The sequence below is a fragment of the Taeniopygia guttata genome, chromosome 2, assembly GCF_048771995.1.
Source record: "Taeniopygia guttata chromosome 2, bTaeGut7.mat, whole genome shotgun sequence".
In the NCBI taxonomy this organism is placed as follows: Eukaryota; Metazoa; Chordata; class Aves; order Passeriformes; family Estrildidae; genus Taeniopygia; species Taeniopygia guttata.
The window spans coordinates 66,121,414-66,141,193 of NC_133026.1; the positions used below are offsets into that span (position 1 = coordinate 66,121,414).

Genomic DNA, 19,780 nt, shown 5'->3' on the forward strand with positions numbered 1-19,780 from the left:
AGATTCTAAGCATGCAGTTGTTTCCAGTTTCCCAGAGCTAGTTTTCCCTTTCTTCCAGGAAGGTTAAGACTGAGATAGTACCTGTATTAGTGCAAAACAAAGGCATTTCCTCTTACATATTTGGCCAGCCACACTATCTTGTGCAGGTGGATAGCTCAAGCTTTTGTGACTGCTCAGTCCCAGCAGGATGGATGATTTTGTTGTCTTTGTTTCCAGCAGCCGATTCAGATCCTTTTAAAGTTCCTTTGCCAGAACTCCTTGAAAAGTGAGCAGGAATTCAAAAGTAATGCCTCTACCTTCTTAACTGCTGAATGCTGGTCAGGCAGTGAATGCAGGCTTATACAAATCATCTATTTTACTAGTTTCCTTCACTTTCCTTGCCACAGATAGCTCTGTGTTTCACTACTTCCACTAAGTTGCCTGTGAGAGAAAACTAGAGAAAGTTCCTTTTCTTCCATTCCTGTGTAGTTTGCTATAGGAAAAAAAAATCCAGTCATGTAATTGAGGAAAATGATGAAGGTCTATTAAAGCAGAAGAATTTCTGCCTGTATAAGGACTAGAGGATTAGGCTTTAACATACATGCTCTCCCAAAATCTCTCTTCTCTGCTTATCATATAATTATGACTTCAACTTCTCCTCCCTCAAATGAAGGCGTATCAAACTGCCATACATCATCTTAGAATAGGTTTTTACTATGCAGGATAGCTAACCTTTGTTCTCAATGACAGCACTTTAAAGATTTTCTCAACTTGCAACTTCTTAAACTTCTTGTTCATGATGCATGATGCTGGAGGTGCCTCCTTTCAAGCTCATCTCTTCTGCATTGGAATCCATGCACTTCTTGCTCTGGACCTAAATAACAAGACTGTGACCCTGATGCTATGAAAGCACTGCCCAAACCTTCCACTGGTCTGAAGAGCCAGAGCTACCTTTACATTCTCTTTAATGTTTCTGGATATTGATAACTTACGGCAGAAGCATTAAAAGTAAATAGTGTGGCACTGGAAGCACCTTCTTCTGGACATCTCTCTTTAAATTCCTATGTGGTTTCAGCCTAAAAATCCCAAAATGGAGTCGTACAAAATTTGTAGAAACTTCTGAAAATATCAGTGTTAGTCTCTATCCCCGTAAAGAATCTGTAAATTTCATTTGAATATTTTTGTCTTTTGCTGTTTGTTATGTGCATCATAATATCTGTCTTGCATTACAAATAAGAAATAGAGAACACATTTGTGTCCTAATTTTGGTAGCAATCCTCCCTTTTTAACATATCTAAGTACAAGACTAATCATTATAATTTTAAAAAGCCCATTCTTCACAGCTTAGGGGCTTAAACTTTTATATTCTTCCTTTATTCTGAATGTATGCCTCAGGAAACAACTCTCTGTAATAATCACCTTGCCTACACTTCTTCAGTCACACATTACATTCTCTCTCCCACTTTCTTTCAGGTTAATATTAGTGTTTGTCAGCAGCAGACTCTTTTTTCAAGGCTCTGAGTCATTACAGTAACAGTTATGTTCTCAATAGAGTTCAGGGTAGGAAAAATCCTGTAGCCCAATGCCTACATGTATCTGACTGTTAAGAGAACCAGAAGGCTACTCACTCCTTTCTCACGCCTTTTAAATGCCAAGTGTTCAATTACATTCCTCTTGAGATTTGGGAGGGTTTTTTGTTGGCTTTCTTTTTTTAATTTGGGAAAAAGTCAAATGTGATGTAGTAGGTTACTAAAGCTCACAGCAAGGAATCTTGGCTTCAGATTTTTCCTAAGTGTGATATGTTTTTTCCAAGTATTTCTTTAGCAGAGTTTGATTGGTTGGTATTATGGTCTAGCTCACAAAGCATTCAGTCTCTGTCTAGTCCTATATAGATACCTGTGTATGTTACAAAATCACTTCACCCATTATCCTAAACAGGGATCTATGCTGATAAGAGGTCCAGTCAATAGCAGACATTTTGCAAGTTTGGCTTCAGGCCTTGACAGAGCACAGGAAAAACAGAGAGCTAGAGAGTTTCTGGTTCTGTCTACTGCTGCCCTTCCCTGTCCTATCCCCTGAGATGCTCTGCTGTTCTTTGGAAACCAAGTCAGAGTACACATCTCGGTGGACTGCGCTTTAGCACAAGAGTTGTGCAGAACTTTCCCACTGAGCCTCAGGGGTACGTGAAGCCTGACCTGGGGATCATGCTTGAAACAGATCTGTTTCACCTGCACATTCCTCTAGGCTTTTCAACTGAACTGGATGTACTGGATTTCTGTTTCTGAGGGCTGAGCTCTTCCTGTGGTGAAGACTGTGGGTCAAATCTGAGCCCACACTACCATCCTAGAGATTTTCTAATAAGGCAGGCAAGGATTTCCCTCATGATGATGAATAATGCTACAGAAGCATATAAATACATAGGCGCTGTTACCTTTCTTGTTGCTAAGTGCTCCCTAGTCAGAAAGAGCTCTTAGCAGTTGTCAGAAATGCTTCACTATAAAATAAACCGTAAATCCCTGAGATGGATGAAAGTATCAAGATGGATGATCTTGCAATGGTCAGGAGAGAGGTTGCTGGTGATTTCAATGACTTTGCTTGCCAGTAATGATTGAAGAATCATGCATATTGAAAGGGACACAGAAAAGAGGATCAGGATACATCAAAGGCTAAAGGATAGGTGCTGTTAAGCATTCTCCAGCCTGCAAGCTTATAGTTTTTTCAGTTTCCTTCTGACTGATTCTTCTGAGAGATTGTGTCCCAAGGAAAAACCAAAAGTATTCCATATTGCTTGCAAACAAGTGTAATCCTTGGAGTGAGTGATGTTCCTGTCTTCCATTTTCCTCCTGAATCTCTGTTGTGCCAGCCTTTCTTTTTTTCCTGGTTTTATGTTAAAGAAAGCCAGCTGGGCTAAACAGGCAACTGGCCCCTGTTCCATAGGATAATGGATCCAATTATTATCAGAGGCCAGCTTGGAGGGACAGCTGTACAGCTATATAACTAAACAGCTATACAGCTACTGTTCAGTAGTCACCACAGCAAATACAAACCCTCCAAAATGCAAAGATGGAGGCGCTAGCAACTCTCCAAAATGCAAAGAAAGCAGCTTGCAGTGTTCTTGTGAATTGCTTTTGCTTTAATTCGTCCTTAGGAATGAAAATGTTTGTCACATCTCTGAAAACAGGAACACAGTTCGGTAAACCACATCTACCACTAAGGTGACAAGGCAGACACCTACTCAATCCAACTATATTTAGTGGAGTGCCAGTGTAGGAACAGCCATACCAGACTGTACTTGGAGTTCATGTAGCTTCTCTTTTGATGCTTTCTGGATGCTCTGGAAAAGAATATAAGAAGTCTTAGGAATGGAAGCCATTATTAATCTCTTCATGGGGGTTCTTACTTTCTAACTTGCTCAAAAAAACCCCTGTACTCTGAGGGTTTATTCATTTTCTTGGGTTTCTTCTAAAAAACAAACAAAAATCCTATGCTACTTCATATAGAGTTTTCTGATACTGAAAAGAAAATCCAATTTCTGAGAACCCACAGTTTTGAGCACCAGTAATGTTTGGTGGAAATGGATTTCAGAAGGCATTTATATCTGGCCTTCTAAGCAAAATATCTGCAAAAATGGGAAAACTAGGTCTGACTACTTATTGACACTTCTCTTGACCAGCACTCCTGAGTTTAAATTTATCAAAGGATCATTTTATCATCGCCTTCCTCAATTTCTTACTCACTTCCAAAAAGGCTTTGGGGAACTTCTAAAGGACCTGATGGAAAAAGCAGGGTCATGATCCTCTTGTGAGTGACGCCCATGCCACTTAATAGCATGGCCCTTTTAGCCCCTAGTGCCTGGCTGGATCAGGATTCCAAACTATGTGCAGCTTCAGTAATAATAAATTAGATCAGCTGTAAGCCACAAAGAGATAACTGCTATGTTTCAGTTTATTAGCTATTCAAGCTCACTTTAAAACTTTTAAAAGGCAAATTATAATTGAAAATATCTCAGTAGAAACATATTCTGCTTTCATGGTCTATGGATATGCATGTTTAAGCTATCATGCCATGACACTGTGCTCTTTGATTTATATTTTTACTGATGCTTTGACTGAGTAGTTTGTTGCAATGGACTGCTAAATGAAGGAAAAATCAAAAACTGCATCAGACAGCCACTCTGTATTTCATTCTAGAAAATAGCTGGCAATTATAATTACTCACCATGTTTCTGGCTCAGAATAAAAGTGGCATTGCACAAAAAAACCACACTGAACATTCATTGTGATTAGAAAATGCTCCATACCTTAAAGTGCAGTGGAGACATAAGAATAATTTTAAATGCAAATTAAATTGTGGGGGTAGCAAAGAGAACAGATAAAAGACAGTAAAACAAAGCCTTTCACTTTCCTCAAATTAGCAGGCTAATGTAGTATAAAAAAAAGCGTTTCTACTCAGATCTGTGCTAAGAGCTTTCATTTCATCATAATATAAAACAGCAGATCCGTCACCTTTCTCTATTCACTACTCTTGATTTCGAGGTTGAAGTGAAAATTAGAAGCTGTTCTTTCTGGCTCAGACTGGGTTGCATTTTCTTAGTCTTATTCCATGACAGTAGGATGGAAAGAGGTCAGTAACACTGGTAAGTACTTCTGCATCTGATTTTATTTATTTATTTTTTAAATCTTTCAGTGCTTTGGCTTTTTGTCAATGTGCATTTCCTAAAAAAACCTACATTGTGTATTTTGTAAAAGGCTGTATCTTAAGCAGAAATGCAACGATTCCTTGAGAATGCTTATATGATATGTTAGAGCTCCTTCAAGAATGAATTAACTACTTGCAGTAGGAATTCTGTAATAGCAAAGGTTTCTCAATATTCTATATATTTCATAGCATCACTGGAACATTTTTTGTGTTGCATTTTCTATCTGCCTTGTCCAACAAGCAGTACCAGATAAGAAATTAATCTCTTCTCAAGATGTTATTTGCTTTATATTCATAGCAAAACAATCTCATTACCCTTATGATAAATTATGGAGAAAGCAAAGTATTAGATAAAACATAATGTTAAGTTTAAATGTAACCATTACGACACGTTAAAAATATCTCAGAATACGAGATGCAACAAGGAAGATAGACGTTTAAAACAAATTCTTAAGGAAACTTGATACAGATTTCTTTTTTCCTTGTGAAAGTTTTTATCAAATCAAAACCAGGGGCTTAATTTTTAAGTACGAAGGGCGAGGGGGAGTGGGGGAGATGAACGTAGTGTCACCTCCTGTTGCTAAGTAACAACATCTCCTGGCCATTTTTATCTGATAAAGGAAGTCCAGTTGACGTTATGCATTATTCATCAGAGTTCCAATCAAACAATCAAAATTGTTTGCTTACACTGAGGACATTTAGTAAGATCAAAGAAACCCTCCTTGAAACTACTGGAGCTTACACCAGTGCCAGCCCTTGATACTCTGCAGTAAGTATCATTTCTGGTTTGGGAGTGCTACAGTAAAGTGAATTGCTGTGGAACGTAAAAGTTTTCTCATCAGGACAGACTTCTGAATTTTAAAAGAACTTCATGTTGATTGATGAGAACTGAATCAAAGGAAAAAGGTGACGCTTTGGAAACCTAGTTTCCTGACTTTTCACAGCAAAACTGAAGGAATTACTTGAAGCAACAATCAGACTCCCTGCCTCAAACCTTTTTGTTAGGTTTGCACGGAAAAGGACTAGAGGTATTTTTGTCCGTCTGTCTTAAAATACATGTTGTTCAGGGTTGTTTGCATGCTTATGATTATATGCTGGGGTGAACTGTGATGTGGGTGAGAGAATGGGGTTGTGTATTTTCTGCAAATCTTGTTTTTTCTATGTGAGTTTTAAAGAGTGCAATAAAATGCAGAAGGTAGTACTGAAGCTGGAGAAGGGTCACAATATCTTTCCAGGAACTCTGCCGGGCATAGGCAAACATAATTCAGCTTGGAGAGTTGTAATCTAGGATCTTGGCAGATCTACGATTTAAAAGGATGCCAAAAAAATGAACCTTAGCTACAAAACAGTGCTAGGAGTAGCCTACTATTTCTTAATGAATGCTCTTACCACATATTTTAAAATTGATGGTGAAATGTTCTGTTGCTACTTCTGGTCAGGAAGAGAAAAGGGGAAAGGCAAGGTTGGCTTCTGATCCATTTAGGTGGAGTGAAATATCCAGAATATTGTGTCTTCCTTTCTAGTGCAGTGTTTTGGCTTAAGTGGCAAGAATGCAATCCTTAGCATAGTCTGTTACAGTAGTGCCTACTCGGAGGCACTGGCTGTGAATCTGGCTGAAGGAGGTCCCTGTCCTGAGCTTTTCTGATTTTCTCTTTAAAGGCAAATGTAACAGGCAGATGAATCCAAGTATGTGTCTTAAGAAATCGAGACTGTGACTAGAATACAGGTGATTGTACGAGCAAGATACTAAGAATCTTGCTAATACTGCACTAGCACTTTTCTTTTTTGTCTTTAGACAAGGTTTTGAACTAAACTTTCTAAAATAGAGAAGGATGCATATGAAGTTCTATGAATAGTGACTTGAAAATACTTTGACCCTAATATGCCAGATGAAGTACTTTAGTGACTGCCTACACAATTCTTTCCACAAAGAAACCCACCAGCTTTTTTCTCTGACATCTCTGTAATCTTTTCTAGGAATCTGACTGATCGTTCATACCGGAGTATTGTACACAAAGCACCTTCAAAATGGACTACTTTTTGGATGTCGAGTCTGCTCACAGACTGTTTTACAGTCAAGGAGCCCAAGGTAAGAAACTCTGGCACTGACTCAGAAAATCGCTAGTTTTACTGTACAGTTAAAATGTATATAGCCAGATAGGGGCCAGTGACTGATATACTTTAGGTGTTGAGAGGTCACAGGGTAAGGCCTTCAAAATTCCTGGCCTTTAAACGGGACTACAAGAGTAATGGTGGGGTTGATCTGCCCTCTCAGAAGATAAGGAAGAGCTGTTGCATGTGCTGTGGGAGGAAAAAGAGCTGCCAAGATACAGGTTCTGGTGTTGCAGAACCCAAATGGACAAGACAGAGGAGACAGCAATGGCCCGCAGCTTGCGGAGTAAGCCTGTGGTGTCCTTTCCCTTCCTCCTTTTTCTTCTCAGGGCTGACAGGATGGTAAGGTGATGTTATTCAGGAAAAAGTGGTTTGGGAAAGCCCTGAAGCAGTCCCCCACAGGGTTTGCAAACAGCAGTTCTCATTGGTCTTTATCGTTCCCTGTGAAATGCTGTCCTCCACAGAGCACCAGCAGGGTGAGAAGGGAAGGGTAACCAAGATCCACTGCTTTAACATAGTTGAGACTTGTTCACGATATCAATGATATTTTTGGTAAAGTCAGTTCACATTTTTCTCACCAGCTCTATATTTGGAGAAAACTTGCAATTTCAGAGAGGTTTTTTTTCACTTAAACTTTAAACACCATATTAAATTCAAGGAAACTGTAAGAGCCAAGTAGCTCTATCAGCCATTTTTGTTCCTACATACTGCCTGTTTTTTGAAAATGGGATCCATTTTTCTTCCACTACTAATTTCACTGGTTGCTAATCAAATGCAAAGTCTGGACAACAGAGTTTGGCTCTACCTCTGGAGGCTATTCTTCCAGAGCAAGATGTAATCCACCCACAAGATGCCACCATCCAAGGATAAGGGGGAGCAGTGCCATCTCTGACCTTTGGCTCACCTGAGGTGCTGCTGCCTAACACATGATGTTTTACTTAGCTGCTGTCTCAGTTCTGATACGTTTTCATCTGTACCAGTTGCAGAAAGCCTTTCTTGTCACAACACAGCTTCCTGCATTGAACAAGAGAAGCAAATACTAAGCACCACAAAATCAGGGGAAAAAAACGCTGAGGGCAATGACTGATTTTGATGGGTTTTTTTCTCTATAGAATGCAACAAACAATTGGGCATTGCTACAGAAGTAAATTTGAAATATGTTCTTCAACCCTCTTTGAGCAGAAAGGTTGAACTAAATGACCTTCTGTGATCCCTTCCAAGCATAACTGTTCTGTGATATCTCTATGGGAACACACCATTTCTATTCCATTGAAACTAAAGTTAAGGAATATACATCTCACTGCTTTACAAACTATAGCAAATTATCAACAGCATCCCAATGCCTGCAACATACAGAGGCAGCTGTGGAAGAAAGAACATGTGATCGTGCAATGAAAGTCTATTTATGGTCATGTGCACATGTGACTAGAAAGGGTTGTGCAGGTCATCTTCACTGTAACTATATCCAAGCAGGAAAGATTGAAAAAACATTATCTTATCCATACTTGGAGAAATTAAATAGTTAGCAGATATAGAAATGCTTATACAGATCAGTTATTAAATTCAAAACAAGGAAAAGCTCATTATGCAAAACTGTATTCCTTGATACAAATGTTATCAGCAAGGGGTTGACCTCTAGATCTGTCATGTGGACTTCTATCCCTTGGCCAAAACAATTACGAACTAGCACTGAGATTTGGAGATTTTTTGTTTCCCTGCTGGGGAATGTTTCATGAAAGTTACCAATTACATGCTTCCCCTGTGCACCACTGTCCCACACCCTACCTACCTCCACAACTAGAAACACTGACAGAAAAGCCATGCTGCACTTAGGCTCTGTCTTCTGTCTCTTTCCACTTTTCACCTTTCTCATTGCTCTTTTTACTGCATTTCCCACAGCTCCTGCCCTTTGCATCTCTTACCTCTACATGCTTGAGGTGAGGTCTCTTCCCCAAACTCTAGTAACCTCCCCTCTCTTCCTATTTCTGTGCTTGAGGACACTGCTCTCCAACAAGCTGAGTGCCAGAAGGGAAATTGCTCTGAGCATAGAAGAGACAGTGCTTCTGCTTTACATTCTCAAATGCTGCAACACAGTAGCCCTCTGGAAATAGGAGAGGTGCTTGAGAGGAAGAAAGATGAACAACTGCAGTGGCAATAGGATGTGAGACAAAATGTGGCCTGTGCAGAGAGAAGTTTCAGGAGGCTTTCTCTGAGACTCTCTGAGGTACCACAGACAGCTTCAGCAGGCTGAACAATAAGCCTCTGGAATAATTATAATCATCAAGCTTTTCTGCAGTAAATACCTTTATCACTATATTTAGCCCCAAACTTCTAAATATCCCCTTCCTCTCAGCTGCTTTATCCCCAGTACAGAACAAGGAACTCAAACATATTGAGTGTGCATTCATGCTGCCTATACAGCTCTGCTAACTCCTGTTGCCCTTGTACCTTATGCCAAATTTAAAGGTTGTCTTCCAAATATCAAGCACTTTTATATGAGATAACAGCATGATATCTCCAAACATGGGAAAAACCAACATATTTCTTTCCTTCTCCACCTTCTGAGAAACAGGACAACTGCTTTAGCTTTAACTTTCTGAAACCGCCCTCAAAACACACAGAATGCGAGGCACTCATCCGCAATAAATAGCATAGCTCAAGTAGCTAGTATGGAACTGAATAAAAGGTCTGCAAGAAAGCACTGTCGACAGATCTATCTAATGGGATTGCAAGTAACTATATGATGTTGATATAATTGCATGATGCTATTAGCAAATCACACTATCAAACAGCATGCGCATATGCATTAAAACTGCAATAAGAACTGAGTGAAAGAAGACTACAGTATTCTGCCATTTAATTAGAAACAACATCAGAAAACAGGATATGTATTATTAGTAGTGTAGTTATATTGTTAGCATTACAAAGTGCTCTGTTTACAAAATGTAGAATGGGGGTTTATGACCCATTCAACTCTTCTGTGAGACTTGAAGAACTCTGCCCTTTAGTATTCCAGATCAAGGAAAAAAAAAAATCTTTGCAGTGTTTTCACATTAATGACATGACAATGTTGCAAATGGCAGCTGTAAAGTACTTATTCTCATTTCTAGTCATTCCTTGCAGGTGGTAGAGAAGGGAGGGAATAGGACTGCACAATGTTGGGAAGGAACTCAAAGAGCAGTGATAATATTGACAACTGATGACATCAAATTCTACCTTGCCTGGGGTCTTTTGTAGTTCAATGTGTGATACTCTGACCTCAACAAATAGACTGAGACAGGACTTCATCCTCCAGCAACTAACCCATCACTTCTCTCTGCCTTGCTGCCTGCACTAACGCCCACGCCTTGCCCCCACTCCTGCAGAAAGATGCAAACTGCCTTTGCTGTTTTAGGGTAGGAGGAGAGAGGTGTTACTTTAGAAGCTGCCACCTCGCCCATCCTCTCCTCTGCAGGAGCAGCCATCACCTCACTTCCATGGGCTGAGCACCAAGCAGAGAAATGCTTGCCCGTTCAGGCTGTATCTGCTGTTCAAACAGCTGTTCCCTGTTTCCTTCAAGGAAAGTGAAGCAGGAGGGATGAAAAAGTCACAAAAGCTGTATCTGCTAGTAGGATTAGCTAGATTTAGAAAACTTGGTAAATGAAGCCAGCTGGCTGTAGTCTTCAAACACAAGCCAGAAATATCCTAAGCTCTGCAGCCCTCCTGACTGTCTCTTCTGTACTGTATGTTGGAATCTAGGAGCTGGTGGGATGTCCTTGCCAAGTGCGTAATGCCTGGTGACGCATCTGCAAATCAGAAACAGGAAAGAAAGGACTGTGATCCCTTGGATCCAGCCTCTTGCCCTTGGAAAGCCTGAATCTGAAATCTAAGCATGAAGCTGGACTTTACTTTTTAAAAAAGCCTTCTCCTTCTGAAGTGTCTGTAAGATACTGGTTATTCTTGACTGCAAATGTATTATAAATACAAATCTATCATGGCTTTCAGCTGCAAGGGCTGAAAGTATGTAATGTGGCCTGGAATAGGATTTAGCTCACTTATTCCTTAGATGACTTCAGTGAAAACTTTTCCACCTAAGAGTTCTAACTAGCTTAGCATATATCAGAAAAAAACATAATTTTAAAAGCAGGGTTCACCTAATCTTGGGTATCTTCCTTGGGTTAATATAAGTCTTGACTCTACTGATTATGAAAGCCTAGACAGTGAACTTGAGTGAAAGATGCCTGTGCTAATGGCATTTGTTTGCATACAGGAATGTCAAGATAGCATCTAATTCAGAAAAGGGAGTAACTTCCCCAAAAATGGGTAAAGCTGTAATCCAAAGCTGTAAATGAAGATCTCATCTCAGCTGTAGCCTGCTTTGGAGAGACATCATTAATCTTGAAGTTCTATAAAAAAATTATGCTTTTGGACATGCAAAGAAAGAATTCACATTTGACAGAGCTGAGCAGGCAGGCACTGAGGAGCAGCAGAAGTGAGCAGCTGTGTAAGGGGAAAAAAAACCCAGAGTCACCAAAACAGGCAGAGGCAGCAGCCTCACCTACGAGAGGTAAAGCATGGCAGGACAGAAGCCAAGCAGGTCTGGTGACAATCACCAAGTTTAGTCAGGAGTCCAGACCATCAGACAAGTCCATGGATGATGAGGCAGGCATGAGACTAAGCGGGACATGAAGTCAGCAGTCTGGATGTGGATCAGTGAGGAATGTAGCCAGCCACAGGCATAACTGAAGCCTGGCTCAGCACATGGGCAGTGGCCACAGCATAAGTGTAACTCCAAAATCAGGGAGAAAGCAGATGTTGAGGTTTCTTGCTTCTTTCTCAAGAAGCTCTAAAGCTGGTCAGGGCCTCTTAAACCACTCTCTCTGTACCATGTCAAAGAGCCTTGACCAGCCTTGAGCACAGCCTAAACTCTGTGCAGGGAGTGCACACATAGATGTTGACACCTGGCTTTCACCTAGGCTCCATCAGGATTAAGAACTGAGGAACCCCTCCCTCCCTCCCATTGTATACAAAGGGGTTGAGCACCTGGATGAATTCTGAGAGAATAATTCCTGCCCAGTATATTGTAAGTGAAGGCTTTAGGTACCACCATAAAAGGGGATTTGCCCATCACAGACAGCACATAGCACTTTTCTGCAGCCATGATCTGATGGAATGAGGTCCAAGACTCACTCTCTCTTGCTGCCTCTAGCAACAGCACACCAGTCTGACAGCATGGGCTGCACAGTGTGGTGTCAGGATGCCAGTCTGGGCTGCAGGCATCCACCTGTGCACCACAGTGGGACTCTCAGGTCTCTCAAACAGGGAGTTCGAGTTCAGCTCTCAAATGACTTCTGATTCAATAAAACAGTTTCTAATTTCCTGGAGAGCTGTGCATCCACTTATATCCTATATTCTTATATTTTATATCCTTTCGCACCAGCAGGGCACACCAACTTAAAATTAACTGTGTTAATTATTTTGAAGATTCTGCTACATTCCTTTAAGCTGCTTGCTAGGCCATGTGGTAAGATACACTGCACCTATTTAAATAACTGAACAAAACCCTCTTGCAGGTTTATCTTAAGCTATCAATTTACCTATAAATAAGTTACAGACACATTTACATTAGGAATGCTTTTACTGGTTGCAACATTAAAGTAATTTACTTGATTAACTTACATTCATCGGGATCATGAATGAATAAAAAATGGAAAGTAACAAAAATATGCAAATAAAAACACGGTGCATACAGCCAGGGGTAACAAGTTTGTATAGACACATAGGCCGTGATTGCTCAAAAGATTTTAGGAAATCATTCTTCTTGATAGGTTTAATAAAGTACTCTCAGGTATAGTTTTAATTCCACATTTTTCTCTTGTTCTATGTTTCCACAATATTTATTTCACTCTGCTTCATTTTTTGCTCATTTATTTTAATTCAATCAGTGCTGATTCATTCTAGATGTTTGATTTAATCACTGCTGACTCTTCATTGCTACTTTCCTTCTGCTTTTGCATATTAAATTGGGTCCAGTATTTTATAAAAACATATTGCTGCAGAATCCCCAGATCCTAATCCAGAATTATTCCACTCTGGATGTCCATCTATCCACAAAATGTTATGATTAATCCATCCAATATGTTAACATATTTTCAAAGTTATGATAGCTTCCAGGTCTATTTTATTTATGTGCTATCACTAGTTCTTAGACTGACATCAATATCAGAAGAATTAGTAACATCAAATGTGCATTCTTAATAAAATGTCCCTATCTTTAAATAACATCAAGAAACTGATCAACATCAACCTTTTCCTCATCCCTTTTAGAATTCTTTTCCCACTTCCTCTTCTGGAAGTGAATAATTCTCATTATTGAGAATTTCAGAACAGCCTACTCCTTTGGACAGAGAGAAACAAGCAAGTTTCACCTAAAATGTACAAAAAATGCTAGTTAGGTGTATTTTGCATACTTTTTACCCAAATTCCACAAACCAGCAGAACAAATGTGTGCATATATGTGGATATCCTTTTGCATGGGTACTGTTTGCAACCCTTGGGCCTGTGGTTGAATACGATGTATCCATATACTTTGTTTCAGATTACTGATGTCCATCAAGAGAGATTTCAACAGCTTTGCTTTAGAGACACGGAGCAATCCATATGCATGTGTTTCTGTGTTTATGTGGGAGACAAGCCTATAAATCTTTCTTCATAAATGACAAATTATGTCCCCTCCACATGTTCCACTCTGCCTCTCCTGCCACTCATACTCTGTTTCCCAAATCTAATCCTTCAAATGTTGTCCTTTCATCTTCTTTTAAATGCAACTGATAAAGTGAAATGGCATTAAACCAGACCAAAAGGTCTTTTTTTCCTGGTAAACATTCAATTGAATCCACTGCCTGCTTTGTCTTTAAGGAAAAATATTCACAGCCTAATAATGTTTCTTTAGCACAAAAGGAGTATCATGTGCTGGATGAATCAAAATGTACCCGAACTCATATTTTTAAAGATTCCATTTAGCCAAAAATACATTTCTGCATGCATTATCTACATGCAGATATTTTATGCCATGGTGAGCCCTCTCTACAGAAGCATGAAGGAGAACTGAGTAAGATCTCATATGTTTCTCTAGCGAAAAAAAGCAGCAAGGAAGAAGGATCCTATTCAATCAGCAAGAGTAGGACTGCAATTAAAATATTTTTATAGGTATTTTACAAAGTCGTTAAAAAAATTATCCTGAGAAACAAGGTATTCCTCAGAAAAGCCTTTAAGATTTCTGATGTAAACCAGCATCCCCCTTGTGGCCATTTCAGTGTTATTTGAAGCTTCTTGTGATTCTATGCATCAGGAGCACAACCTTTCTACATCTAGACATCTGCAAGAAACGTTTTAGCACTTTATTTGTACAAAGACAAAAATAATCATATTTCAAAGATTTTCCATTTTGAGTTCAAAATGTACTCTGCAAATTAGGGTTTCGAGGTGAAGACCCTATTGAGTAAAAAATGACCAGGGTACTTGTGTCACCAATTGTGTCACCAATGAGCTATTTTAATAAAGGCTTATTGGTAAAAGTGGATGGAAAAATCTAAACAAATCGTCCATGTTTTCTCCAATTAATTTTTAGGAAGATCCCATTTCACCTCTAAAATTTTTCAAATTAACTTTTTTTCCTAAATAACACAACTCCTAAAAAAATCAATACTATAACTCTTCAAAACATAAAGGTAGCTCTTGGCAAACAAAAATTACTACTAACATTTTTATTAAAATATGTGAAAAAATATCTTAATGGAAGAAATGGAAAGCATCAAAAATTTTTTGCAAACCACCCTTCATGTTTTCAGTAATTTTAAGGAGTATTCAAAAATTGGGACAAGCTATAGATCTAACTAAACATATTGAAATTATATGTTAAAAATGCCTCTGAACTTGTAATACAAAAATTTACATATTTTACTTTCCCTTCTCCCACACACATACTTGTGTTGCTCTTCAGTAATGTATGATATTTTAAGACAAACAAATGGGAGATTATATATAATCAATTCTAATATGTCAATGATGTGCATTACAGCATTTATAGATTTAAGGAATTTTTCTCTTCATAAGCAACTTTTTCCCTTTTCTAACAAATACCAGAGAAGACATTGCCACAGTGTGCTAATTGGAGTGTAAGCCTATGAGGACCAATGAAAATAGAATGAAAGAATTGATCAAAATTACTTATTTCTCTTTTGCATGCTGTTACAGTGGATCCTTAAACTGAGCTTTTCAACACTGATCTCAAATCCATTCACAGAGTAAGCGGGTCCCTTAATGTATATTGTAATGTCATTCCATTGCTCCAAGACCTTCAAGAGGATACTTCCTAATTTTCCTGAAAAACTATCTCCTAAAAGTATGTCCCAGAGACTAAGCTGGTTTGTGGAGAGCAGCTGAAGCTGGAGATACTGGTGGGTTACCTGTGATGGACCAAGAGTCACACTGGGAATACACTGACAGCTTTACTAAAAAATGTATGACAAGTTATTCTTGAAATAGACCGCTGTGGATTTGGAAAAGACTGTGTACAGTTATATTCATGGCAGGCATAAACACTCAGTGTCACTCTGTAGATACCAGGATGTCATCAGCTATACTTTTCAGTTCTGGAATTGATCTTAGGTTTTTATTGCAAAATGTTTTAATGCTTATTAGCCTACTCCGAAATGTTTTCAATGTTTACTTAAAATTTCCAGTCATTCTTGAAAACTCCTTTTGGTAATATACACAAAGGGTAGATAATGACGGTTGTCAAAGTAATACATAATGACTACTCCAAGAAATATTTTCTAGCATACACCTACCTGCAGTCAAAATGAATACAAGCCAGATCCCAATATTTTGACCCAAAAGGTAAAAATGATTTATAAACAATTATATAGAAAAGCTGATTCTTATTCTCTGTTTACTATAAACGTATATCTAGTTTGGCATTAGGATTTTTTTCAGATATATTTCTGTCCTGTGATCCAGCTAGCCCTGAAATGCATGAGTGCTCTTTCACTGACTTTAACTACAGCTAGATCACACCAGTTTTGAAAGACAAATCTTTTACATGGTTGTTTTATGAGATGACTTTTACAGCGCTGACTTCTTGTATAGAGAAATCTTCCTTAAGTGTAAATTTGAAGATGCAGTACACAAAATTTTCCATAACAGAAATTTTCCATTCTCTTTTATCTTCATTACTGTACTTCCCTATTAGAAGGGAGGAATGGTTTACAGCCTACTTGTAGTGTTTACTTTAGCTTAATCTAATTAGTTGACCCCATTAAATCAATTTCAACTCCTGCCCTTTGCTTTTACTTCAAATTCAAATGCTATGTTAGAAATGAGCAAAAACTTGAAAGAAATCTATTTAAAAACAGAAAATAAGTAAGTTAGACCAGAAATAACCTCTACCTCCAGCAGCACAGATTTACTTGTTTAGTAAGCTACGTAATACTGCAAATTAAAAAATAGAGCATGACAGCTTTTGTTAACTCATACTAATTATATGCTATCATACCTAACACCTTAGTCAGATCTTAGGCATCTGAAAGCTACTGATTGACAGGTCTCATTTGAAACTCTAAAAGACTTTATTTTAAAATAAAGAATCACAGCTAGTAGGTTGCAGAATATGCTCTTAGTCACTACCAGTCATGCTCTCCAGTCCCAATGGGAGAATATAGTTCACTGTTAGTTATTTGAAGTGTAATGCTTTACAAAAACCCTGAGATGAAGACTCTTATGCTAGATAATGTTTCAGCAAGAAACATTTAGTGTTTAGGCTCATAGGCTCTTACAGGGTCCCACATAGTAGCTAATGTTAATAGGCCCACATTGCAGGTAAGGATGGGCTTTCAAGGAGAAATTCTCTTTCCAGTTACATATGAGGTGGAGGAGAAAGTACTTGTGCATGGTCCTCGAGATTTCAATGATCAGCCACATCCCAACTAGCATTTGTGATAATCTTTATCTACTCAAAGAGAGAGAGTTTAGGTGGTTATATTTGTAAAGGCTCTTCTCTTTGTGATTTGTAATTTATAGGCTCAGTGCCCAAGGCATTCAAGAGCCACTCATAATTACATTTTACATACGAAACACCTACATTTAGGGGCCTTATCAAGGCTATAAGGTCTAGAGCTAAATACCAAGGCAATGCGCAAATGAAGGTTGCCTCTTCAACATTAATTGAAGTAGGACTTCTAATTGCATGATAACAGCAATTTTTTACCATCCTACCATTTGCTTCATCAGTGCATGGAGTGGGCAGTGCTCACTGGCAGAGCCAGTATTAAATATTTTGCTTTCTCCTCCTTGAATGCATGGCCCCAAGCCATTTAAATCCTGTTCAGAAGATACTCTCCTCATGGGTTTTTCACTGGTGCTTCACTAAAATATATTAATACTTTACAATATTAATGGATTTATATGTTCACAAAATTCCTACTGAATGAAAATTATGTTTCTCCCTGCTCCACAACTAAGAAATTAAGACATAAAGTGATCAAGAGCAAAAAAAGTAGCTGTTAATTTTAAATGCTCAAGACGGGACACCAAGAAACTGATTTTTGGAATAGTTCGCATCTTGTCAAGGATAATAATCACATCATGTTCCAAGTACAGCTTCCACTGATATCTGCAAATTAACCAACCACTTAAATATTTCCGCTACTCAGGTATCACAGCCTCAAAAACAGCATTCAGGAAAAGAGAGACTGCAGCTATTGAGAAGCTGAGAAAATAATTGTTTTCATGGCAAAACTAGAACTTGGAACGAGCAACCTCGTTGCGGCAGCAACAGAGCTGTAACCTCTGTCTTTGGGGCACAAAAGACAGCAATTTTTTCTTGGTATCATTCAGTCCAGCCATTAAATTCTGCAGCATGTAGAATATAAGACAAGGACCTTATAGCAAACAGCCTGTTCTACTACAAGCTACAGATCATCTCTTCTTTGAGTGATTTTCTTTCTCTTTTCTAGTATTTTCTTTCAATTACTATTATTCTTTTTCTACCTCCTTCTCCCCCTTTCTATTTCTCTGTTCTCCTCCTATTCTCATCTTCATTTATTTCTTTAACCAGCTCGTCGGGCAACTCTTCTCACTGTGCCCACTCTGGTGACAGCAACTTCTGAGGATGACATAGACCGGAGACCCATCAGAAGACTCCGGTCTAAGAGTGACACCCCTTACTTGGAAGAGGCTCGGATCTGCTTCAATCTTGATAATGGTAAGACCACACCTTCCCCAGACAGCATACGCTGTCAATTAAAAACTTTTTTTTGAGATGCAGATGGACCAGATGGTCTCTCCTCATTCACAAGCGATGTGGTGGTTCACCAGACATCCAAAGATGTCAAGGCTGTCTAACTACAAACACCTGCATATGTATGAATAGGGATCATTTTCAAAATTCTCCTGCAAGTGCTAACTAAAACTTTTTTTCTGTTTTAGCCAGGGTGAGCTAGCGAGATCACACCAAAACAGAACTGATTTGCAAACAAAATATATCTTATCCATTCCAAGCATCCAGAAACATGAAAAGTTCTTGAGAACATTTATGAAGGGATTACAGCTAACAGCAGACTTGAGCTAAACTCAATGTTACTGCCACTGAAGAACATGCAGCACAACCCAAAACCGCAATAGGACTAATTGGCAAACATGTAACAGAAAACTCTTGACTCTGCAGGAATAAGTAAGAGAGCTGCCTTCAAAATGCAGACCAACTAGTGTTATTATCACTGCCTTCAGAGTTAGTGAGCACCAACATTTGTTCCCTGGTCTTTTCTTCTCATTGAAGTTGACCAACACAAAATAATTTGGAAGTACTTAGTACAGAGTGGGTTTTGATTTTTTTTCTTAAAAGCCCTGCATTAAATGACATGAGCTAGTACACTCTTAGGCATATATTTTAACTGTCTAACTCTTACTTTACATAGTAATTTTGTGCTACCCACTTTTTTTAAATAGCATTTTTAATTATTTATATTACCCTAACCAACAGAAATTGGAGCCCTAATGTGGCAGGCAGCCTATAAACCACAGGGTGAGAACGTCTACATAAAGAGCTGATTGCTAAACAGAGTTGCCACAAAACACCAAGCCCAGTTTGCAGCCAGAGAACCGAGTGTCTGGCTTTTGCAGGTCGTCACAGTTTTCTTAAAGACCTGCCGAAGCGACTTAGGAAGGCGTGCACGGGCTTTGAGTGATGGTCAGTTTCAAACGTTGAGTGCAGGCTCCTCACTCCCCTTGGCATTCTAAACTGTCAAGGTGTGGCACACCATCCCGCCTTACGTCATGGGTTTGCCCAAGGAAAGAGGGCAAGGAGGTGAAGGGATGCACCGTTAGACATCCCACTGAGTCCCGATGCAGCCGTGCTGTGAGTTCCGGACGCCCTGGGCTAGAAGGGAGCAATTCGGGGCGCCGGGCTGGCTGCGGGGCGGCACCTCTGCAGCCAGGCCCATCGGCGGCGTTTGTCCCCTCAGCCGGGACCTCCCTGGGGGCGGGAAAGGCGCTCGGCCGGAGCCTGCCCGGGGTGGGGGCCGCGGCGCGGGGCCGGGGACACCGCTCGGTCCCCCGCAGCGGAGGCGGGCGGGACTCGGCAGGGGCAGCGGGCAGGGCCGCCGCGGCCGCTCCCGTCCGCAGATCCTTGACGGGTTTTCCCTGTGTCTCCCCCTCCCTCCCCGCGCTCCTTTCTCCCTTTCCCTCTCTCCTTCCCCGTCCTCCCCTCCCCCTCCCGCGCCTCTCTCCCTCCTCCCTTCCCCTCTCTCCCCCTCCGCCCCCTCCTCGCCCGGCTGCCCCGCGCCGCCGCTCGCCCTCGCCAGCTCGCCGGGCCACGCTGCTCACCGTGCCCACATTAATGGCGGCATCTTCCGAGGAGGACATCGACCGCAGACCCATCCGCCGCGTCCGCTCCAAGAGCGACACCCCCTACCTCGCCGAGGCCCGCATCTCCTTAAACCTCGACACAGGTGAG

The 19,780-nt window shown here is 40.0% G+C and overlaps 1 protein-coding gene and 1 non-coding gene across 12 annotated transcripts in view; both read left to right on the forward strand.

Moving 5' to 3' along the window:
* The first annotated feature begins 3,262 nt into the window (after positions 1-3,262).
* Positions 3,263-19,780, forward strand: part of PHACTR1 (phosphatase and actin regulator 1) — a 298,139-nt gene continuing 281,621 nt past the window's right edge. Inside the window, exons 1-4 of one of the 11 annotated variants that reach the window (XM_030267041.4) lie at positions 3,263-4,615; positions 6,655-6,766; positions 17,885-18,031; positions 19,629-19,775. In XM_030267041.4, coding sequence (XP_030122901.1) covers positions 6,706-6,766; positions 17,885-18,031; positions 19,629-19,775 — 355 coding nt within the window. In that variant the 5' untranslated portion in view covers positions 3,263-4,615; positions 6,655-6,705. Of the gene's footprint in view, positions 4,616-5,087; positions 5,706-6,654; positions 6,767-17,884; positions 18,032-19,628; positions 19,776-19,780 lie in introns of those variants that run through there. The other 10 variants (XM_030267044.4, XM_030267037.4, XM_030267035.4 and 7 more) reach the window with 10 other exon arrangements.
* On the forward strand, positions 10,163-10,252 carry MIR1759 (microRNA mir-1759). The gene has a single exon (NR_105666.1). It is a non-coding gene; the product is annotated as a microRNA mir-1759 (primary transcript).